This window comes from Rutilus rutilus, assembly GCF_951802725.1.
Source record: "Rutilus rutilus genome assembly, chromosome: 5".
Classification (NCBI taxonomy): Eukaryota; Metazoa; Chordata; class Actinopteri; order Cypriniformes; family Leuciscidae; genus Rutilus; species Rutilus rutilus.
Genome location: NC_140213.1, coordinates 4,680,959 through 4,698,148, shown reverse-complemented (window position 1 = coordinate 4,698,148; position 17,190 = coordinate 4,680,959). Strand labels below are relative to the sequence as shown.

Sequence of the window (17,190 nt, the reverse complement as noted above, 5' to 3'; positions counted from 1 at the left end):
TGTCGAAACTATTCCGGTTTAGTTCTGCTGCTATTTTTGTTTTGTGCTGAATATTAAAAAAGCTTGCGTAAATGAAGTGGCACATCATTTCTGATCAAAAGCAAGGTTACTGCTAATACATCTCTTTAGTCTACACACTTAATAATATCTGTTTGTTTCGGGAACCAGGTTTAGTCTGGGGGTCTTAAATGCAACCAGGCCAGTTAAGAAGTGTTTGTTTCGGATTAGTGCGCACTGGCGCTCATCTAATCAGTGTAAGTGTAGGGACAAATGCCTGATCTCAAGCTATATATATCTAACCCCTCGCAACCTAAATGCAACTTAATACCCAGAACAGTCCAGATCTGGTGAGATGGATATTTTCATCTAATAAAATCGCACAGAGCGAAATGCATGTTTAAGAAAGCCAATTCTGAAGTTATAGATATAGCATCAGGCCGACATAAGATGCACACTAGCTAGTGAATGCACACCTGGAGCGTGGCGGATCATGCCCTTACGTCACCGGCCCCGCCATACTAATCGACACAGACACTAATCCAGCTCTTCTATAAAGCCTTTCTCCTCTGCTCAGGAGGAGAGAGAGAGAGAGAGAGAGAGAGAGAGAGAGGACAGGAGAGGAGTTTAGGATAAAGACAGTAAGGCAATCATAGAGGGACATGACTGCTTGATGTGCTGTGACATTTCAGTGCTCGATTGGAGTATCAGCTTGCAGAGTTTTTCCTATTGTGCCTGCCATTAAGCCTAGGGTTGCAGGCCTTCATTGTGCAGTGCGCTCTCAGGCTTCGCGCTGGAAGGACGGTGCCCCCCGATGGGGCCTGTGGAGGGGCAGTGCTGTGGGACCTGCCCCTCTCTGCCCCCTATCATCATCCCAGGCCTGGGCAGCGTGGAGCTCTGCAGCGCCCAAGAGGACGGCTGCCTTCCCACAGACGGGTAGGACGCCATACATATTCTGTGTGTGTGATTGTGCAAGACTGAACAGATGGCTTGTGCTGGAAATATGTAATAGGGGACAAACATTTATGATGTTAATGCGTTTTAGGCCTAAGACGTGGTACATACGATGGATTTATAGCTTAATGGCATGTTTGTAAACAGACAATGATTTAGCTTTTCACTGTAAATTATGTCAGCAATTTTCAAGGGAAAAAAGCCACATTTAATTTGTAATTAAAATGAATATACAACCACTATAAAATTATAGTAAAATTTTTATTTATATATAAATTATATTATGTATATTATATACAATATATAAATTGTGATATCTCCGCGATATATTAAAAGCTTGATATATAGTACATCCTAGTTTACCTGCAGTCTATACAGGAAATATTGGCGTGATTTATATCATTGCAAACTGTATTATGGCACAGCTTTTTGTGATTTCATCACAAAAAGTTACTATATTATCGCACAGCTCTTTATATAAAGTTGATTATAGTTTATAGGTATGTCCAACTTTATTCAGTATACAATATATACTATATATAGCAACTGTTGATTGCTTGTATCATCACAAAATGTAAACTATATTATCACTCAGCTCTAATCTGCTAAATACGACTATAAGGCATGAAGATATTAATATATTATAAACATGAAAAATCATGGTTTTCAGTGAAGCTGCTGATAGATGGGTTTGGAATGATCACATTTTACATAGTTTTTTTCCACTTTTATTACACAAAACAACTTAGAGCATCTTCAAAGTGCTTATAGTGCTTTTGTATTCCCTGAATATCAAAGTGAGCTACAGAAACTTTTTTGGTGTGACAGTATAACTGTAGTGCTATTTTCTCAGTTTAATCAACCTGCGTTTACCATATTATCGGTTATAGTTGTAAGACTCTATGTGCTAGTTGCTCCAAATGGCCACAAAATGATGAGTGATCATGTATGTCATGGGTGTAAAGGTGTGGTAAAATCCAGCTGCTGAATAAGAGACGTGTGTCCTCAATCTGTGAGCTAACCTGTCGAGAGCATGCGCAGCTGCTGCCTCGTGCCGGAGAGAAATCTGTTCCGTTAGCTTGTTAATGACTTACCACAGACAGCAGGAGCAGGCAGGATTACACCGCTAACTGCTAGCCAGCTGTCGTCACACAGACATTAGCAGATAAGTGACCTCCAAAGGTTTGTGTGAAAAAAAAAAAAAACGGTTGTTTCACAAACACTGAAAGCAGTGATGAAGTTCCTCTTTTGCTGACTGAAAGAAGACAGAATATGAAAAAGTAATGTCAGGATAATGTTCAGTCAGCTTGTCATTATAACAGAATGAATCCCTTTTAGCTACATTATCCCTATGTCATGTGATCTACTTCTGGCCTAGAAAGAAAGATGAAAATGTTAAGTAAAGTTAATTAAGAACATCAGGTGACGTTAAATTCTGATACTTTATTATTTTGATAGAGAGAAGTATGACCTGCATTTTACTATACTTCCCGGTCTCTGATGGATTAAACTGACACACACACACACACACACACACACACACACACACACACACACACACACACACACACACACACACACAAACAAACATTCATGATACAGGTCTTCAGGCGTCCTTAATCCCTGTCAAGCCCCTCTGGGAGAAAATAAACAGATTTGGAGCATGAAGGATAAAAATAATTTAGAAATAACCTATCCTTTAATGACACACAAATCTCATTTCTGTGAAGGATTAATAAAATATCTATCTATCTATCTATCTATCTATCTATCTATCTATCTATCTATCTATCTATCTATCTATCTATCTATCTATCTATCTATCTATCTATCTATCTTAATTTTGATAAACCAATATTGATTTTTAAATCTTATATGCTATAAGCTTTCATGGTAAGTTTTGCACTTTGTTACTTTTTTTTAAATATGAAACTAAGTCTCAGCCTTCAGTGAAAGCAGTGATGAACATAATATGAATAAAAAAAGTGATTTAAACCCAGAATCATTGTTTTACTTCCAAATGAATAAAACTTACTGAACTAAAAACTAAACAAAAATTCACTGAACATTGTTTGTAGCGGGCCTCCCATCCAATAATAGCAATAAGCGTGGTACTTTATAATTTTTTATATGAAACAAAGTTTCAGCTTTCAAAATTTGGTCAATTATATCAGTCATGCAAACAATAAATACCGTTTTGACAGATCGCTGTCGCTTCAGGTCAAAGGGCACGTGAACCGACCATCACTTCCGCTTCACTAGTTAAATCCATAGAAGGTTAAATCACGAAGTAAACATGAATGAATGTTAGAAGGTAGGCCTATGTTGATAGTAAAAGTACAACTTACTGAAATGTGTCGTGTCTCATGCCCAATCAGTGTTTGAGCCGCGGAAAGACGTCAATAAATCAGCTCATGTCAAAACGTAACGTTACCTCAGGAAAAACTCGTCAAGTCAACTAGAAAAAAAGAAAGAGAGGATTTTGCTAAATATGTGCACTATTTTACATTTTAATTAGCCTATATATTTACTTAAACAATGAAAGCATCACTGACATGTTAATTTGAATAAATCCGTCATGAAAACGTTTTAATGACAGCCACCACTTAAATGTTTATATTTCAACAACGAATTTGAGTATAGACGCAATTATGATGGGCTATTAAAAAGTTGAAATAAAACGTGCAATTTAAATGTTTTAATTTTAAATGTTAAAAGTTTTTATTTGAGTGTTCATTAGCCTTAAAATAAATAGCAACTGAATTTAATAATTTGGACTCCTTTGTTAATTTTTAACCTTTAATATTATATCCTAACTGACAGAGTTCATTTTATAGTTTATAGCATTAGTTGAGAGATTGTTTTCCTTAACAAAAATGTACACGTAGGCCTACTTTCGAATCGAGGTCAAATCAAGAGTTTGTGAAACTCTTCTGTGGTGGAAATGTCACTTGTGTAATTACACAGCTGTAATTTTTAAATATTTCTTTCTCAAAATAAATATTTCCTGTGAAATGAAGCACACAACCGATGGATCCTTCGTGGCCTTGCCTACCCCAGAATTCAGTGATGACAGGACTTTTTGTTTTTGAGAGAGAAATTGCCGAATTAGACTTTTAAATACAAGTATTGGGTTTCAGCTTACTCAAATATCTAATGACACGAATGTAATTGGGTGTGTTCACACTTGTAGTTTGGTTCGCTTGGTTTGTTTGGTCTGGGCCAAAAAACAAACAACATTTTTTTTTTTATCACCGAACCAAAAGACACTGAACCTAAAGGCATTGGGATACGTTCACAACCTGATTAGTCGGCTTTTATGACGTAGGCCTATTGCCTATTTTGAGACATCCAAAACAATGCTGTGTGCTGGGATAAACGTGCTTGTTGTATGTGCGTAGCTACATGTTATTTTGACAGGTATTTTGCAGCAGGAATCCCTCGGTCACACACAAATGAAGATCTGCTGCGAGGAGACGCTTTTCTGACACTTGTACTGAACTGTGATGGGCAACATCTAACTATGATTAGCAAAAAACTATATGCGTGAGCATTCTGTCCTTTGAACCGCACTAACATTCGCAGCAGTGTTCGTTTTAATCCAACCAAACATGCCAAGTGTGAAAGTGATTCAAATGTTGACTTATATCTCACTAAGATGCGATTAATATATAGTTTATACTCTTTATTATATAATGGACCATGGTGAACATATTTAGACAGTTCATGAACCCCGTTTTGTTAACAATGCTCAGTCCGACCTTTCGCGGCCTTCGAAGGATGCAGCCTCTGAATTGGGACACAGCCCTAGTGATTGACTCCCGCACAACTCTTGAAATTCAGTTAGGCCTACATCAAGCCTTTAATGTGATTGGTTAACTAGGCGCACGTGATCCCTGCTATCTCCAAATAATAGCACCATCTTTGATAGAAAGTGTGTTGGAGCTGGTTAGAGTTAAACTCTGCAGGATTCTGACCCTCCAGAACCAGGATTGCCAAATTTGGCCTGGTTCACACTGATGAGCATGTAGTGATTATATGATTTTTATAAATGTCTGGTTCAGGGACAGGGGTAAAACATTAACGTCTTTACATAAAATGCCCTTTAAAATAGCAACAATAAATGATGAAGGCATGGATAATCTTTAAAAGAAATGATCAAATGTTTTCATAAAAATCAACCCCATAGAGGCTACGACGAGTCCACCAAAGTTGAAGAAACACCTAGGCCTACATTTACTTGCATAACCTTTTAGAGAAGTTCACCACTGCATTGCAAAATAAACTACAGATAACATTCCGATAGTCACTGAAAAAGTCTAATTTATCACTTCCTTCCTACTAACATTTGGCTGTTTAGAATAGCATACTATGTATTTATGCATAACATAGGTTAGAAATTCTCTGTATGCACTGAATACCCAGATGACCCAAGGTTTCAGCATGGTCTAGTCAGTCCCATAACCTCAACATCCGGCTGCAAAAAGCATTGTTTTTTTTTTTTAATGCAGTGGAAGACTTTTGGGATAAAAGCATTTGCTAGTTTTGCCTATTCTGCACATCAGAGTGTATTGGAAAAACAATATTTGAGCGTGCCATTCATTTTTGATTGTGATTAAATACTCCCTTCACAGAATATATATCCCACAATGCAATGCTCTCAACTTGACATTCCATTTCTAGTGTGACAAATGAACCAGAATTAATAACAGCCTGAGTTGCATAATGCATGTTGTTTTACAAACTATAATAAAAAAGTATAGTACATAATGCACAGTGTTCTGTAAGTAGTTTTCGTATCTGCAGTGGTGATGACCCACAATGCAATGCTCTTATCCAATCTGCTGCTAATGAAAAATGACTATATGAGAGCATAATCCATTTGATATAAACGGTCGCTGTCTGTCTGTTATAAGCATTGTAATCCGGGTCGTTCAGCAGGGGTTTGAGAGTGGAACGATTAGTCACAGGTCACCTGGGAGCAACTGCGATTAGCAAATCCTACATCGGCCACACCAACAGACCGCCTTGTTTCTTAGAATTATTTTTTAATTCACGTGCCTCGTAATCTTTAATCAAAATATCCTCCCCTCCCTCTTGCAGCATCTCTTCTCTTCTCTGATGATGAGGGCGGGGCAACCTGTCACTCACATGAGATCCACCAATAGCAAACCACAACCATCCAATCAATTCCCCATGGACAAAATCAAGTCCCGCCCTCCATTTTTTTATTGCTTGAGAAGCCGTTTCACTCGAATATACGTCACAATAGGGAGAAAAGACTATCGCAATTCCGTTGCATGCAAATATAACACAAGCAAGGGTGTTGTTCCGCAGGTGATATTCAAACATGTATTCATACAACTGTTGATAAACTAGATGTTTTTACATTTTAGACACAATATTGCCATTTACTTTGTGTATTTCTGCTCCACCAACTGCACTGGATCTCCAAGCAAAACAGACACAGTGGTGGTGTTTCGTTCCTGAATGAATCTGCGTTATTGAATGAATCAGTTCAGTAAATCATGCATTCTTACTTATAAAGACTGTGGCTGAATTCGGAATAGCATACTACTCATACTATTTACACCAGATAAAGCTTAAGATATAGTACTAGCAACTGTAAGAATTGCATGTTAGTATATTATTCTGAATTCAGGGACTTAATTTCGTTCTCGAATTAATCAGTGTTTTGAAAGTATCCGTTGAATCAATCAGTTATAAAGACCCGCCACCTACTGGTGTAACGATAGAACCTACAGAAAGAGTCCAAACTTGCATACTTTTTTTACTTAGCTGCTATTCTACATTAGCCCATCATTAATGCACAAGCAGAGTCATTCAGACAGTTACAGTCCTAGTGGGTATAGTATACTAAAGAGCAATGAGAAGTAGCTGTTACTGTTTCATTGCTATTCCAAACTTTTACATTTATTTTATTTTTCCATATTCCGTGATGTCACTGTAACAGAGGGATGGGGTACCCAGAAGCCCAGGCCATGGATGAGTTTCCATTACAGAGAAAAGGGGACAGACTGCCCTTTCAGGTATCAAGCCCATCTGTCATCCTTTTATCTTTTCTATGAAGTTTGAATGCATATATTCATTTTCTTTTTTATTACAGCCACATTTAAAGTATTTAATATTATATTTAATATAATATATACATTTTTAATATTTAAAGTCACACATGTTCAACACTTTAGGCCACAAATCACATAAAGGGTGCACAAACTCTGCTGGACGACATAGTTTGTATACTAAAGTCACCTAGTCCTGGAAAACATATTTACCTTTGGTGACACAGCCTAGGATTTTGCAATCTCTTTTCTGCTCTTCTTTTTTTTTTTTTACTTGAGTCTATGATGTAGCTATTCTAATGCTGGTGTGTGTCTTAAAATTCAGTCGAAAGTTCATTGGTTACTTCCACATGTGAACTGTCCAGTGGCAAATGGATTAAGAAATGCAATGGGTCAAATATTTTTAAGCCTGGTGCACACTGTACGATTTTGGCAGTGAATTGGCTGTCTGAGATTAATTTAGCTAATCCCAAAAGAACCAATCTGATCCAGGGGCAAAATCTGTAGTCTTTGATTGCTAGTTCGACAGGTTCACCAACAGCCGATAAATGACCATTGCGCTTAAATTTAACTAAATTGAACAGAAGTTTTGAGATGCAGTGTGGCTGCTCATGTAACAACCGTCAAATCAAAAAACAACTTTTATTCATTCTTTATATCAGCAATTAAATTTTCAGCAATAAAAATGCTAATTCTTGATATCAGGAATTACTTTCCATCAGTAACAATGATAATTCTTGATATCAACAATGACTTCATCACTTGCAGAAATACAAATTCTTGATATCAAGAATTAAATTTCAAATGGTAAAAACTATATTTCTTGATATCTGTAATTGTTTTTCACCAGTTAAATGTCACCATAGGCTGCCATTCAAATTCAGTTGTTATCAGGAATTGATTTCTTACTAAAAAATTCCAATTTCACTTATTAGAAATACAATTCTTACAAGTAAAAATCATCATTTTTTATGTCAATAATTACGTGGTTAAGTGGTCCAGCATGATCAACATTGGCTCAGTGGCTTTTTGTGCAAACAATGAGGGAAAAACTGTTTGGAAACTGTTTTGCAGTTCCATTTGGTAACACTAGTTATTCACATCAGCTTTAAATCTCATTTGGGGACTTAAAAGCCACATATTGCATCAATAATGTTGTTATCTTGTAGCAATGCTTATCCACATTTTGTGGTTGCCATATAATAATAACCAATCACAAAGAGCAGCATGAATGTTATTCACTCTCCAAAATTTCACAATGCTGTTTAACTTTCATCAGTCACTTTTAGCCACACATGACCGACCTGAAGCAACCTCAAACAGGAACCCCTGTTGTGCAAACACAATTCAAGACGAAAGATTTCTCCTTCTTATATTGTCCCCTTTCTTTATCCTTTATTTTGCAGATCTTCCCAGATCCAGTAGAAGTAGATTTGAGCACTGAAGGCACTCTGACCTGCGTGCCCGAGGGGAAGGAGCGCCTTCCGTCCATCGTGGTGGAGCCCACAGATGTCAGTGAGGTGGAGAGCGGGGAGCTGCGCTGGCCCCCGGAAGACATGGACTTCGATGAAGATGAAGATCTGTTCTTGGAGCAGTGCATCCCACCTGCTAACATCGCCGACTGGGGGGAGGATGAAGAAGAGAGCTCTGTCATTGAAAACCCCCAGCAGACCACTTCTCTGTTAGGTACTTACAACAGCTTTCACAACCATTCAGAACAAGAACTAGGCCAACATAAAATGTTTGAACATGGTAAAACATGTTAAATGGAGCTGAGAATAAGTAACTTGTTAGCCTACTACTATATTTACTACTATACTACTACTACTATATTTGTTGGCCAACCCGGAAGATAGCATCACCCTGGTTCCTACGACAAAAACCCACTAGGAATTTCCCATTGCGTTGTGGATTATTGCAAAAAGAATCTACTTTTTCAACGCAAGTTACTTTGTTTTCCCATTTATTGACTGACACCTCTCCGGTCTAGCCTGGCTAACGTCAGACCACTTTCTCTTTGAGACGTGGTCTGGGAACCACATGTGAATTTTCTCGTATTTGAGGGGTGGTTTACGAATGCCCAGAGCCGTTTATTGGGCGCTACAAATGTCTATCAAATGCGCCTGTACGTAGCTTATAGCCAATCGTTTCAATTATACCAGATGACGTATGTAGAGCGACAGATATTCAACAAAGAAGAAGACGATGGGTCAGAGATTTATGTGTACACCAGAGTCCTGCACGGGTCCGATTTTGTAAATCCGCACCCGCCTGTACCCGCACTGCTTAAAACCGCACCCAACCCGTTTTCCGTCAACAGCACTAATTAAAATCTGCACCCGACCCGCTTAAAATTGTACCGACACCCGACCCGCACCCGAAATAAAATCAGTTTAGACTATCACATTAGACACACTTACAAAAATGTTTATTGCCAGGTCATACAGAAGTTATTACACGACAATTAACACAAGGACAACTTCAGCCGAAGCTGTCAAAAGGCCGGTACATGAAGAACATGGCTAACGTTACCACAAAACTGAGTAGACTTATAACATTTTACCAATCGAACAGACGCGGCTACAACACTATATGCCACGCAATTTCGTCTAGCCTACATCTGACCATTTTGGGTTCAAACACGCCCTGCACACCACACATACTGTACTTAACAGTGTTAAATAAGAAAAATACCGTTCGATAGAACTGCTTTCTTACCACAGTGTCTGCGTGCTTCCTCGGGGATGAAGTTCCACATTTGCGGCTATCCAACACGAAAATGTTTGTAGCAAAGCCTTTCACAATATCTTCTTCAGATAACTCCAAATTTCTCCCACACACTGGACTTTATTTTTGATGACGTACTGTCGACAACTTTACAATCTCCACTAGCTATTCTTTTCTTCAACTCCTCAGCATCTATCTCGACGACTGCAAGCAGATCGCGCGCTGCGCGCGGTTATGAAGAATTTTTTTAAAAATGAAAGTAGCCTAGGTAACGTTATAGATCCCGGGAGGGCGTGGCGCGTGGGCACAAATAAACTGATGTTGATTTTAAATTATTTTATCAACTTGAAATACAGGCATATTTCCTAAAAATATGCATATATTTTTACGTCTCATGTTAGATCCATAGATATAAACAAACTGCTTTGGTGTGTCGCATAGATGTCGTCATCGTCTTGCTGCTCCCTCCCTGTTCTGTGATTGCTTCCCTAACTGAGGGGAAAATCTGGTCCATGGTAGCCAGACTGCCTAGCAGCGTGAATAAAATCGCGCTGTGCACAAGGCAGCATGGGGAAACCCAGGCTATCTCCGGTCCCCATATTGAGAAAAATCGGGAGTAAGTACAGAGGCATTGTGTTTGCTGTGTAAACATTACAATACAAGCCAATACAAATGTACTTTATGGGCCCTATCTTGCACCCAGCGCAATTGACTTTGTACACAGACGCATGTATCATTCCTATTTTGCACCCGACGCACAGCGGACTTTTCCCTCCACAGACGCACGTCGGTAAATTAGGAAATGAACTTGCGCTCCCGGGGGCGGTTCAGCGCAAAGAGGAGGCGTGTTCCGGCCAAACGTTCCCTGGTGCTATTTTGCAGTTTCAGAAAACAATTCCGCCACTGACCAGGAAAAATCTAGTCTAAAGTCAGTGGCGCATTGCGCATATTATTCATATGCTATTTTAAGGGCGCATGCTTGGCCATAATCAGTTGCGTGTGCACAACGCGCATACACTTTGCTTATCTCATCTACACACAGACGCAGCAGTTCTCATTTTTAGAAAATCATACATTATTACAAGGAAAAATATTAACACATGAGGGAAATCATTGTTGTGTCCATGAAGATGTGAAAAAATAGGCATAAATCTAGCTTACACATTTACCCAAATTATTATACGCCTGTTTAAAGGGATACTTCACCTCTGGGAAGATGAATGTGGATTTAAAATAGGTCATTTAAGTAGAAGAAATGTGAAGAAATTTTTGAATTTGGAGCTTTCTAGACTGAGAAAAGCCAGAAAATGTATTTTTGGCTTATGTGGATGAAAGACAACTCCCAGAATGCACTTGCTTCGCTGTCTTAGGAGGCCACGCCTACCGGTAAGAGTGCGCAGTTTAAAACAACAAAGCTAGCCTACGTGATGAGTTTGCGAGGGATTTAGAGATCGTCCAAAATGTCGGGGATTCGGCTTTTGCGTTCTACAGTCGCCATTCATCATGTTTACTGTGGCGAGCAGGACGAGGCTGATGGCCGCGGGAGAACAGCGCGAGGCCGGTAGCATGATTACTGAGACGCGCCGGGTCTCCCATCTCTCACGGAGGAGTGGGAATTTTTCTTAGCAATGGTAAAATGCACATCAGCCGATCACTTGTTTAGCATTCATGTAAACACTACATTCAAATTCACCAATCGGAATGAATTCAGTTAGATTGAAACAAAAGGTGTGCATGTAAACAAGGAATAGCGACCGCAGAAAGCAAAAGCTGAATCCTGTACATTTTGAACGATCTTGCCCGCCGGACAAGTCCGGGAAAAGGAGGATGGTTACTTACTCAGCTTTCTCTTACTATTCAGCTTTCTCCACAGAACAAGAGCCTGCTAGCTTAGCTTCCACAGAAAGACGGCTGACACTGTGTACATTCTGACTGAGTGAGATCCCACCCTGTATGGGCGGGCTGAAAACATGCGGAACAACGCCATCTACTGGCTGTAGTCTTTAGCCTCTGGCCAGAAAATCCTCCGATGGCGCAAAATGACGATTTTTGCGTCATCGGAGGATTTTTTCCAGACAAAAAATACATAAATCTCTTGTCTCAGGGGGATATGAGGGTGGAAAGCATGGTAATTCTAAAATACTACAGGTTTTCTACTAATACAAAGCTTAATGCTAAATCCTGAAGTAACCCTTTAACCGAAGCTAATTTGGGTGGGTTTCTCCATCCCCATACAATGTCACCTCTCTGTCTTTTACGGCCCTGGCGAGAACGTCTGTCTCCTCGGCCGTGAACTGCTCCTGGCGTGCGCCTGGCAAATCCGCCGTTATAATAGCAACCCGCCATGGAACAAGCACGCCTGCTCTTAAAGGGAATGTGAGATGTCGCTCTGATTGGTTTATTTCACGTTACGCCCAAACCACACCTATGAGTAATGAAGCTACTTCAGACCAACCCATTTTAGATTTGCGTCGGGCGCAAGAGTCATTTATCCCGCCGGTATAATAGCAGCAACGCCCACAAAGTTACTTGCGTTTCGCGCTTGATACTTGCGTTTCAGATCGTTAAAATAGGGCCCATTGTATTTAATCTCACTTTATCAACCAATGTCTTTGCTGCTGACCTTCGATGATCCAGATACCAATAAGCAAAAATGACTTCAGATAAACATCACATTTGTGTTTCATTTCATTGTTTTTATTGCTGAAGTAAGAGTGTTGAACTTTCTTCTCCTGCGTCCTGTTCTTCTGCAATGTAGCACAGCTGAAAGGTCTGTTTGAGCGGCGCCCTCTACTGTACAGATGTGAATTTGCACTTCCTTCAGCCTGAGTTTTATTCATTTCATTTTTGGTGTGAAAGGGCCTTTATATTTGCCAAAAATATATATTTTTCCACGAGTTCACACTTACATACAATTAGAGAGAGTAAAGTGTAATGCGCATTTGGCGTGCTGTCCGGGGGGAGGGCTCCGAGCTCGGAGTTCGGCCCGAACGCAGAGTACCCCCCCCCCGTATGTAAATGGTTAGGACTAGAAGTGTGGAGAAGGGGTGGTGGAGGGATGCTGCTAAACTGCCTAAAGACCACAGCCGCTAGTGTTAGCAGCTAGTGTGAAAATGGGTGTTTTGATGCAACACCAAGAGTTTTTGACTTCTTCAAGAACAGCACAATCACAGAGGGTTACTCATTATGTCTACATTACTAGTGCAATGCTCATTTTCAGTTCATTTTACATTAGAAATTGCTTGTTTAGATTTGTTTTATAATGTTTCATAATCTCCGTCTGTCTGTAGATCTTCAAACGGATGACTTTAGGGACGACACCCCGACTCTTCCTCCAGAGAGCGCTTCAGCTCTGAACTGATGGACCCGTCCTGTTCTCAGGGTCACGACATGTTGAACCTGTGCTGCCACGTCTCATGTAAATGAGTGTAGGACGCTTTCCTGAGCAGCAGCTTACAGAAGAACTAAGTGGACCATGCGACTCTGATTGTGGTCTGACTGTGGTCGCACATTAACACAAGATTCAATTGACACTTTTAGCATAGCAAAGAGAGCGACGGCACCTTGAGAAGACTGTAGTCATCATGCAAATATATATTGTAAATTAAATAGTAGCTCATTAAGTCATCATAGGTTGATTCACTGCTTTTTCCCATTACTTTAGGAACGTGTCTCCACAGTTGTCTTTTTAATTGCAAAAATTAGTTATGGTATGTTTAAACCAGTCAGCATTTCGACATTCCCCTTTATCACGCGGATCTGGAAAAATGCTGTGAAAGAGGAAGGAACATTTCTGTGACGTTACACACTCATATCATCTGTGGCGGATGTTATGGAGAAGTTGAAAAATGTTGTAACGGAATGTTTAAATATATATTTTGTACCGTATCTGCCCCCCTTTTCTTTTCCCCACGTCAGTTTTTGTGTTGTTGTATTTCAGTCATGTCTGTACTGTATAAAGCGCTAAATAAAGGGGACTTAAATGTCCAAACTACATTTTAACCATCAAGTGCACCTCTGAATAGAAAAGAAAAACTTCAAACAGTGCAGTGTATTGTGTATGTTTTATACCAAACTGAAAACACAACAGTTTTACTTTGTGTAATGGTTTCCAAAGCAACTTTGTGAAGCATTTCTCTTTGCAATATGTATACAATGTTTTTCCTCAAATGGTTATTTACCAGTATAAAGCAATAAAATACATCAGTGCCACTACTGAAAATAATTTTGAAGTTGTCTCTAACAATTCTGTCCAATCGCAATACAATAATAATAATGAAAGAAAACAAAACAAATTTCATATGAGGTAATTGACAGCATCCCTCTCAGGTCCAGCTCTAAATGATTCCTCTATTAAACTTTTTAGCCACCGACTGCTTTAAACATCATGTAAAAAGTGCTTACGCAACACTGCTAAGGAAAAGGCTTGGTTCACAGCAGCTTGCAATCATTTCCTGGCTATAAGGGACGCAAGAGACAACCTCAATCACATTTGCTGTCGCAGATCTGCACGGCTTGAATCACAGGTATCTTTTGTAATTTTGATCTTTTTTTTTAACATGATTAGAGCTATATTAATAACAAAGTGTTGAACTTTTTTTTAATATATATATTCCTTTTGTAGACAAAAGAAGACCTAACAATAGTATATTTTAACAGTAATATTGCAATGTTTGTCTCTTGAAAATTAGATTGATTAAATATAGCATGATATGACTCTCAAATAACCACTAGACTCTGTTTGAGGATTTTTGCCTACTTTGCACATTTTCAGTTATTTCTCTCTTTCTAATTTCACAGCTGAAATGGAGGAATATTTTTACAATTTTTCCTTTTATGATTGCGATGGCACTGAAAACTGCACCGAAATTGAGGTCCCCCCTGAAACGCCACTGTCCATGATAGGTCCCCGGCACTGGTTCGCTCTGGTCTGCTACAGCACTGTGTTCCTGTTGGGCGTCCCTGGGAACGGTCTGGTGGTGTGGGTGACCGCGTTCAGAATGCCGAACTCTGTGAACGCGCAGTGGTTTTTAAATCTGGCCGTCGCCGATCTGCTGTGCTGCTTGTCGTTGCCGCTCCTCATGGTCCCGCTCGCCCAGGACCAACACTGGCCTTTTGGCGATTTTGCTTGCAAATTACTCAACGGTCTGTTCTACATGATGATGTACTGCAGCGTTCTGCTCCTGGTTGTGATCAGCTTGGACCGTTTCCTTCTGGTGACCAACCCGGTGTGGTGCCAGAACCACAGGCATCCGAGACAGGCCCGTAGTGTCTGTTTGGTCGTCTGGATTCTCGCTCTCCTTGGAGGTTCTCCTCAATTTGCTCTCATGGAGGCACGTGAAGTGACCGAGACTAAAATATTGTGCGAAAGCTCCTACAGTAGCTTAGCTATCTCGTGGGCCGTAGTCCTTACACGCAGTTTTCTGTCTTTTCTGCTGCCTTTCCTGATCATCTGCGCCAGCCATTGGAAGGTTTACCACATGACGAGCTCCGGGAGACAAAGAGGCAGCGACAAGTCGGCCCGGACGCTGCGTGTCATCCTGGCGGTGGTGCTCAGCTTCTTCCTATGCTGGATTCCCCTACAGATCGTGGATGTTCTGTGGTTGGTGATGAACAGACAGTCAGAACGTACTGAAGCCAACCTGCATCTGGCCCATGTGCTGACGGTCTGTTTGGGTTACGTGAACAGCTGCCTGAACCCGCTGCTCTACGTGTGCCTCGGCCGCGGTTTCAAGGCCAATCTCATTAGCTCTCTGAGGAGTGTGCTCCACTTCGCATCCGAGGCTCCGACCAATCGAGTCAGCATGACTGCAATCAGTAAGTCAACCACAGACGGGACGCTCAGAGAGAAGCCCCTATGAAATCACAAGTGCATCAATAAACCCTAGTCTTCAAATACTGCCCTCCGGAATCATTTCTAGATTTATAAAACCTATTTATTTATATTTGTGTCACTAGACATGCTACACAACAAAGATGTACAACATTAGTAACCAATATCGGTCTATTATGTTATATTATGTATAGCGAACAAAACCTCTAGATGCTGAACCGGATGGCATTTCTGTCTTGTGATTAAAGTCGGAATGAAACAAAAGTTGGATCGACTTTTCTTGCCTTGACGTATATTTGAGTTAACCGGCTTCTGGAAAGGGTGGAGGTTTGCTATTGGTGGGTCTCATGTGAGTGACAGGTTGCCCCGCCCTCACGCCAGTAGACACGTCATTAGACAAGACATTAGACAAGATGGCGCTGTAAAAGGGAGGGGAAGTTATTATGAGTAAAGATTAAGTGGCTCATGAATTAAATAAATATTATAGTTAATATATTATTATAATACTTAAAACTTTTAAAATGCCCTTGCATTCATCAAAACTATATCATGTAGCATATAAAAAGCCGTTTCACCAGACACAACTGAAATGCGGTGCTCTTTGTGTTAAATAAAAATGCAATTATTGAAATAATTTTTGTGTGTAAAATTTTGTGTTTACATTTTGTCTGCTTATAAGTTGTGAGGTGGATGTACCGCACTGAAATAAATGTTAAAAACATATCAAAGGTAGCCTACACCCATAACTTTGTACGTGTTTTATATATTAGCACGAGAAGCTGAACTTGCCAGGAGTGTTTTGTCCTTCATAGTTATAAAATGCCTGCTGTTCATCATAGATATAAACGTGTATACATCTATGGCTGTTCATGAGCTTGACTAACCAATAGAGGTCAGTAAAGAGTGACTGTTTAAAACTGTCAGCTGGTAGAGCTGTGACTTCCAACCATCACATGATTATATATCATCATATCATCATCATTAGAGATTTGTGGCTTTTGGTTTATGTGTTTTAGCTTTGAGGCCACATGTTAGTGTACTACTTTTCCTTTTTTTTTTTTTTACTTCTAGAAAATATATTGATGTCTCATTGCATTGTACAGATTTGTTATCCAATCAAATGCTCTCTAGAATAAGAATGTCCCTCCCACTCACATCACATGCAGCTGACAAAAAATAGGACAAAAATTGCAAATTCATACTCAACAAGGTAAAGCATATTATTATCCTGGATTTTATCTGATAAAATGGAAGTTAAACCATCAATGCTAGTTAGTGATGTGGGTGTACTTCTGGCAAAAAGGTAGACAAATCCTGTGATTTGGTAAAAGTGATTCTGAAAGGCTTTGTTAAAACATTTCAGAACTGATATTTTGTCTGGTTATGTGTTAGCAACGTTTCCGTTTCTAACTGCACGACAAGGCATGCTAAATATAACAGCACTCCATGGCAACTGAGAACAATACAGAATGTTGAGCAATGAACAGAATTTATATCTCTTATAACCTCTCCTGCTCTCCTGTTTGTTGTGATTGTATGAGGTGTATTGCAATTTTGTTTGAGTTTTGTGTGACTGTAATATGTATGTGACTGATT

The 17,190-nt window shown here is 39.7% G+C and overlaps 2 protein-coding genes across 2 annotated transcripts; both read left to right on the top strand.

Annotated features, from left to right (window-relative positions):
- Window positions 1-364: 364 nt before the first annotated feature.
- lbhl (LBH regulator of WNT signaling pathway, like) lies at window positions 365-14,026 on the top strand. The gene is made up of 4 exons (XM_084408548.1): window positions 365-933; window positions 6,926-7,001; window positions 8,441-8,720; window positions 13,052-14,026. The coding sequence occupies exons 1-4, from the start codon at window positions 812-814 to the stop codon at window positions 13,120-13,122; spliced, it is 549 nt and encodes a 182-aa protein (XP_084264674.1). The 5' UTR covers window positions 365-811; the 3' UTR covers window positions 13,123-14,026.
- Window positions 14,027-14,206: 180 nt separating this feature from the next.
- Window positions 14,207-15,850, top strand: c5ar1 (complement C5a receptor 1). Its single transcript, XM_084408547.1, has 2 exons — window positions 14,207-14,287; window positions 14,562-15,850. The coding sequence occupies exon 2, from the start codon at window positions 14,567-14,569 to the stop codon at window positions 15,620-15,622; it is 1,056 nt and encodes a 351-aa protein (XP_084264673.1). The 5' UTR covers window positions 14,207-14,287; window positions 14,562-14,566; the 3' UTR covers window positions 15,623-15,850.
- Window positions 15,851-17,190: the final 1,340 nt, after the last annotated feature.

Coding starts and splice junctions, on each gene's coding strand:
- lbhl (XM_084408548.1), top strand. CDS start 812: ATGGGGCCTGTGGAGGGGCAGTGCTGTGGGACCTGCCCCTCTCTGCCC. Junction 934..6,925: donor GGCTGCCTTCCCACAGACGG/GTAGGACGCCAT, acceptor TCACTGTAACAG/AGGGATGGGGTACCCAGAAG. Junction 8,721..13,051: donor GCAGACCACTTCTCTGTTAG/GTACTTACAACA, acceptor GTCTGTCTGTAG/ATCTTCAAACGGATGACTTT.
- c5ar1 (XM_084408547.1), top strand. CDS start 14,567: ATGGAGGAATATTTTTACAATTTTTCCTTTTATGATTGCGATGGCACT.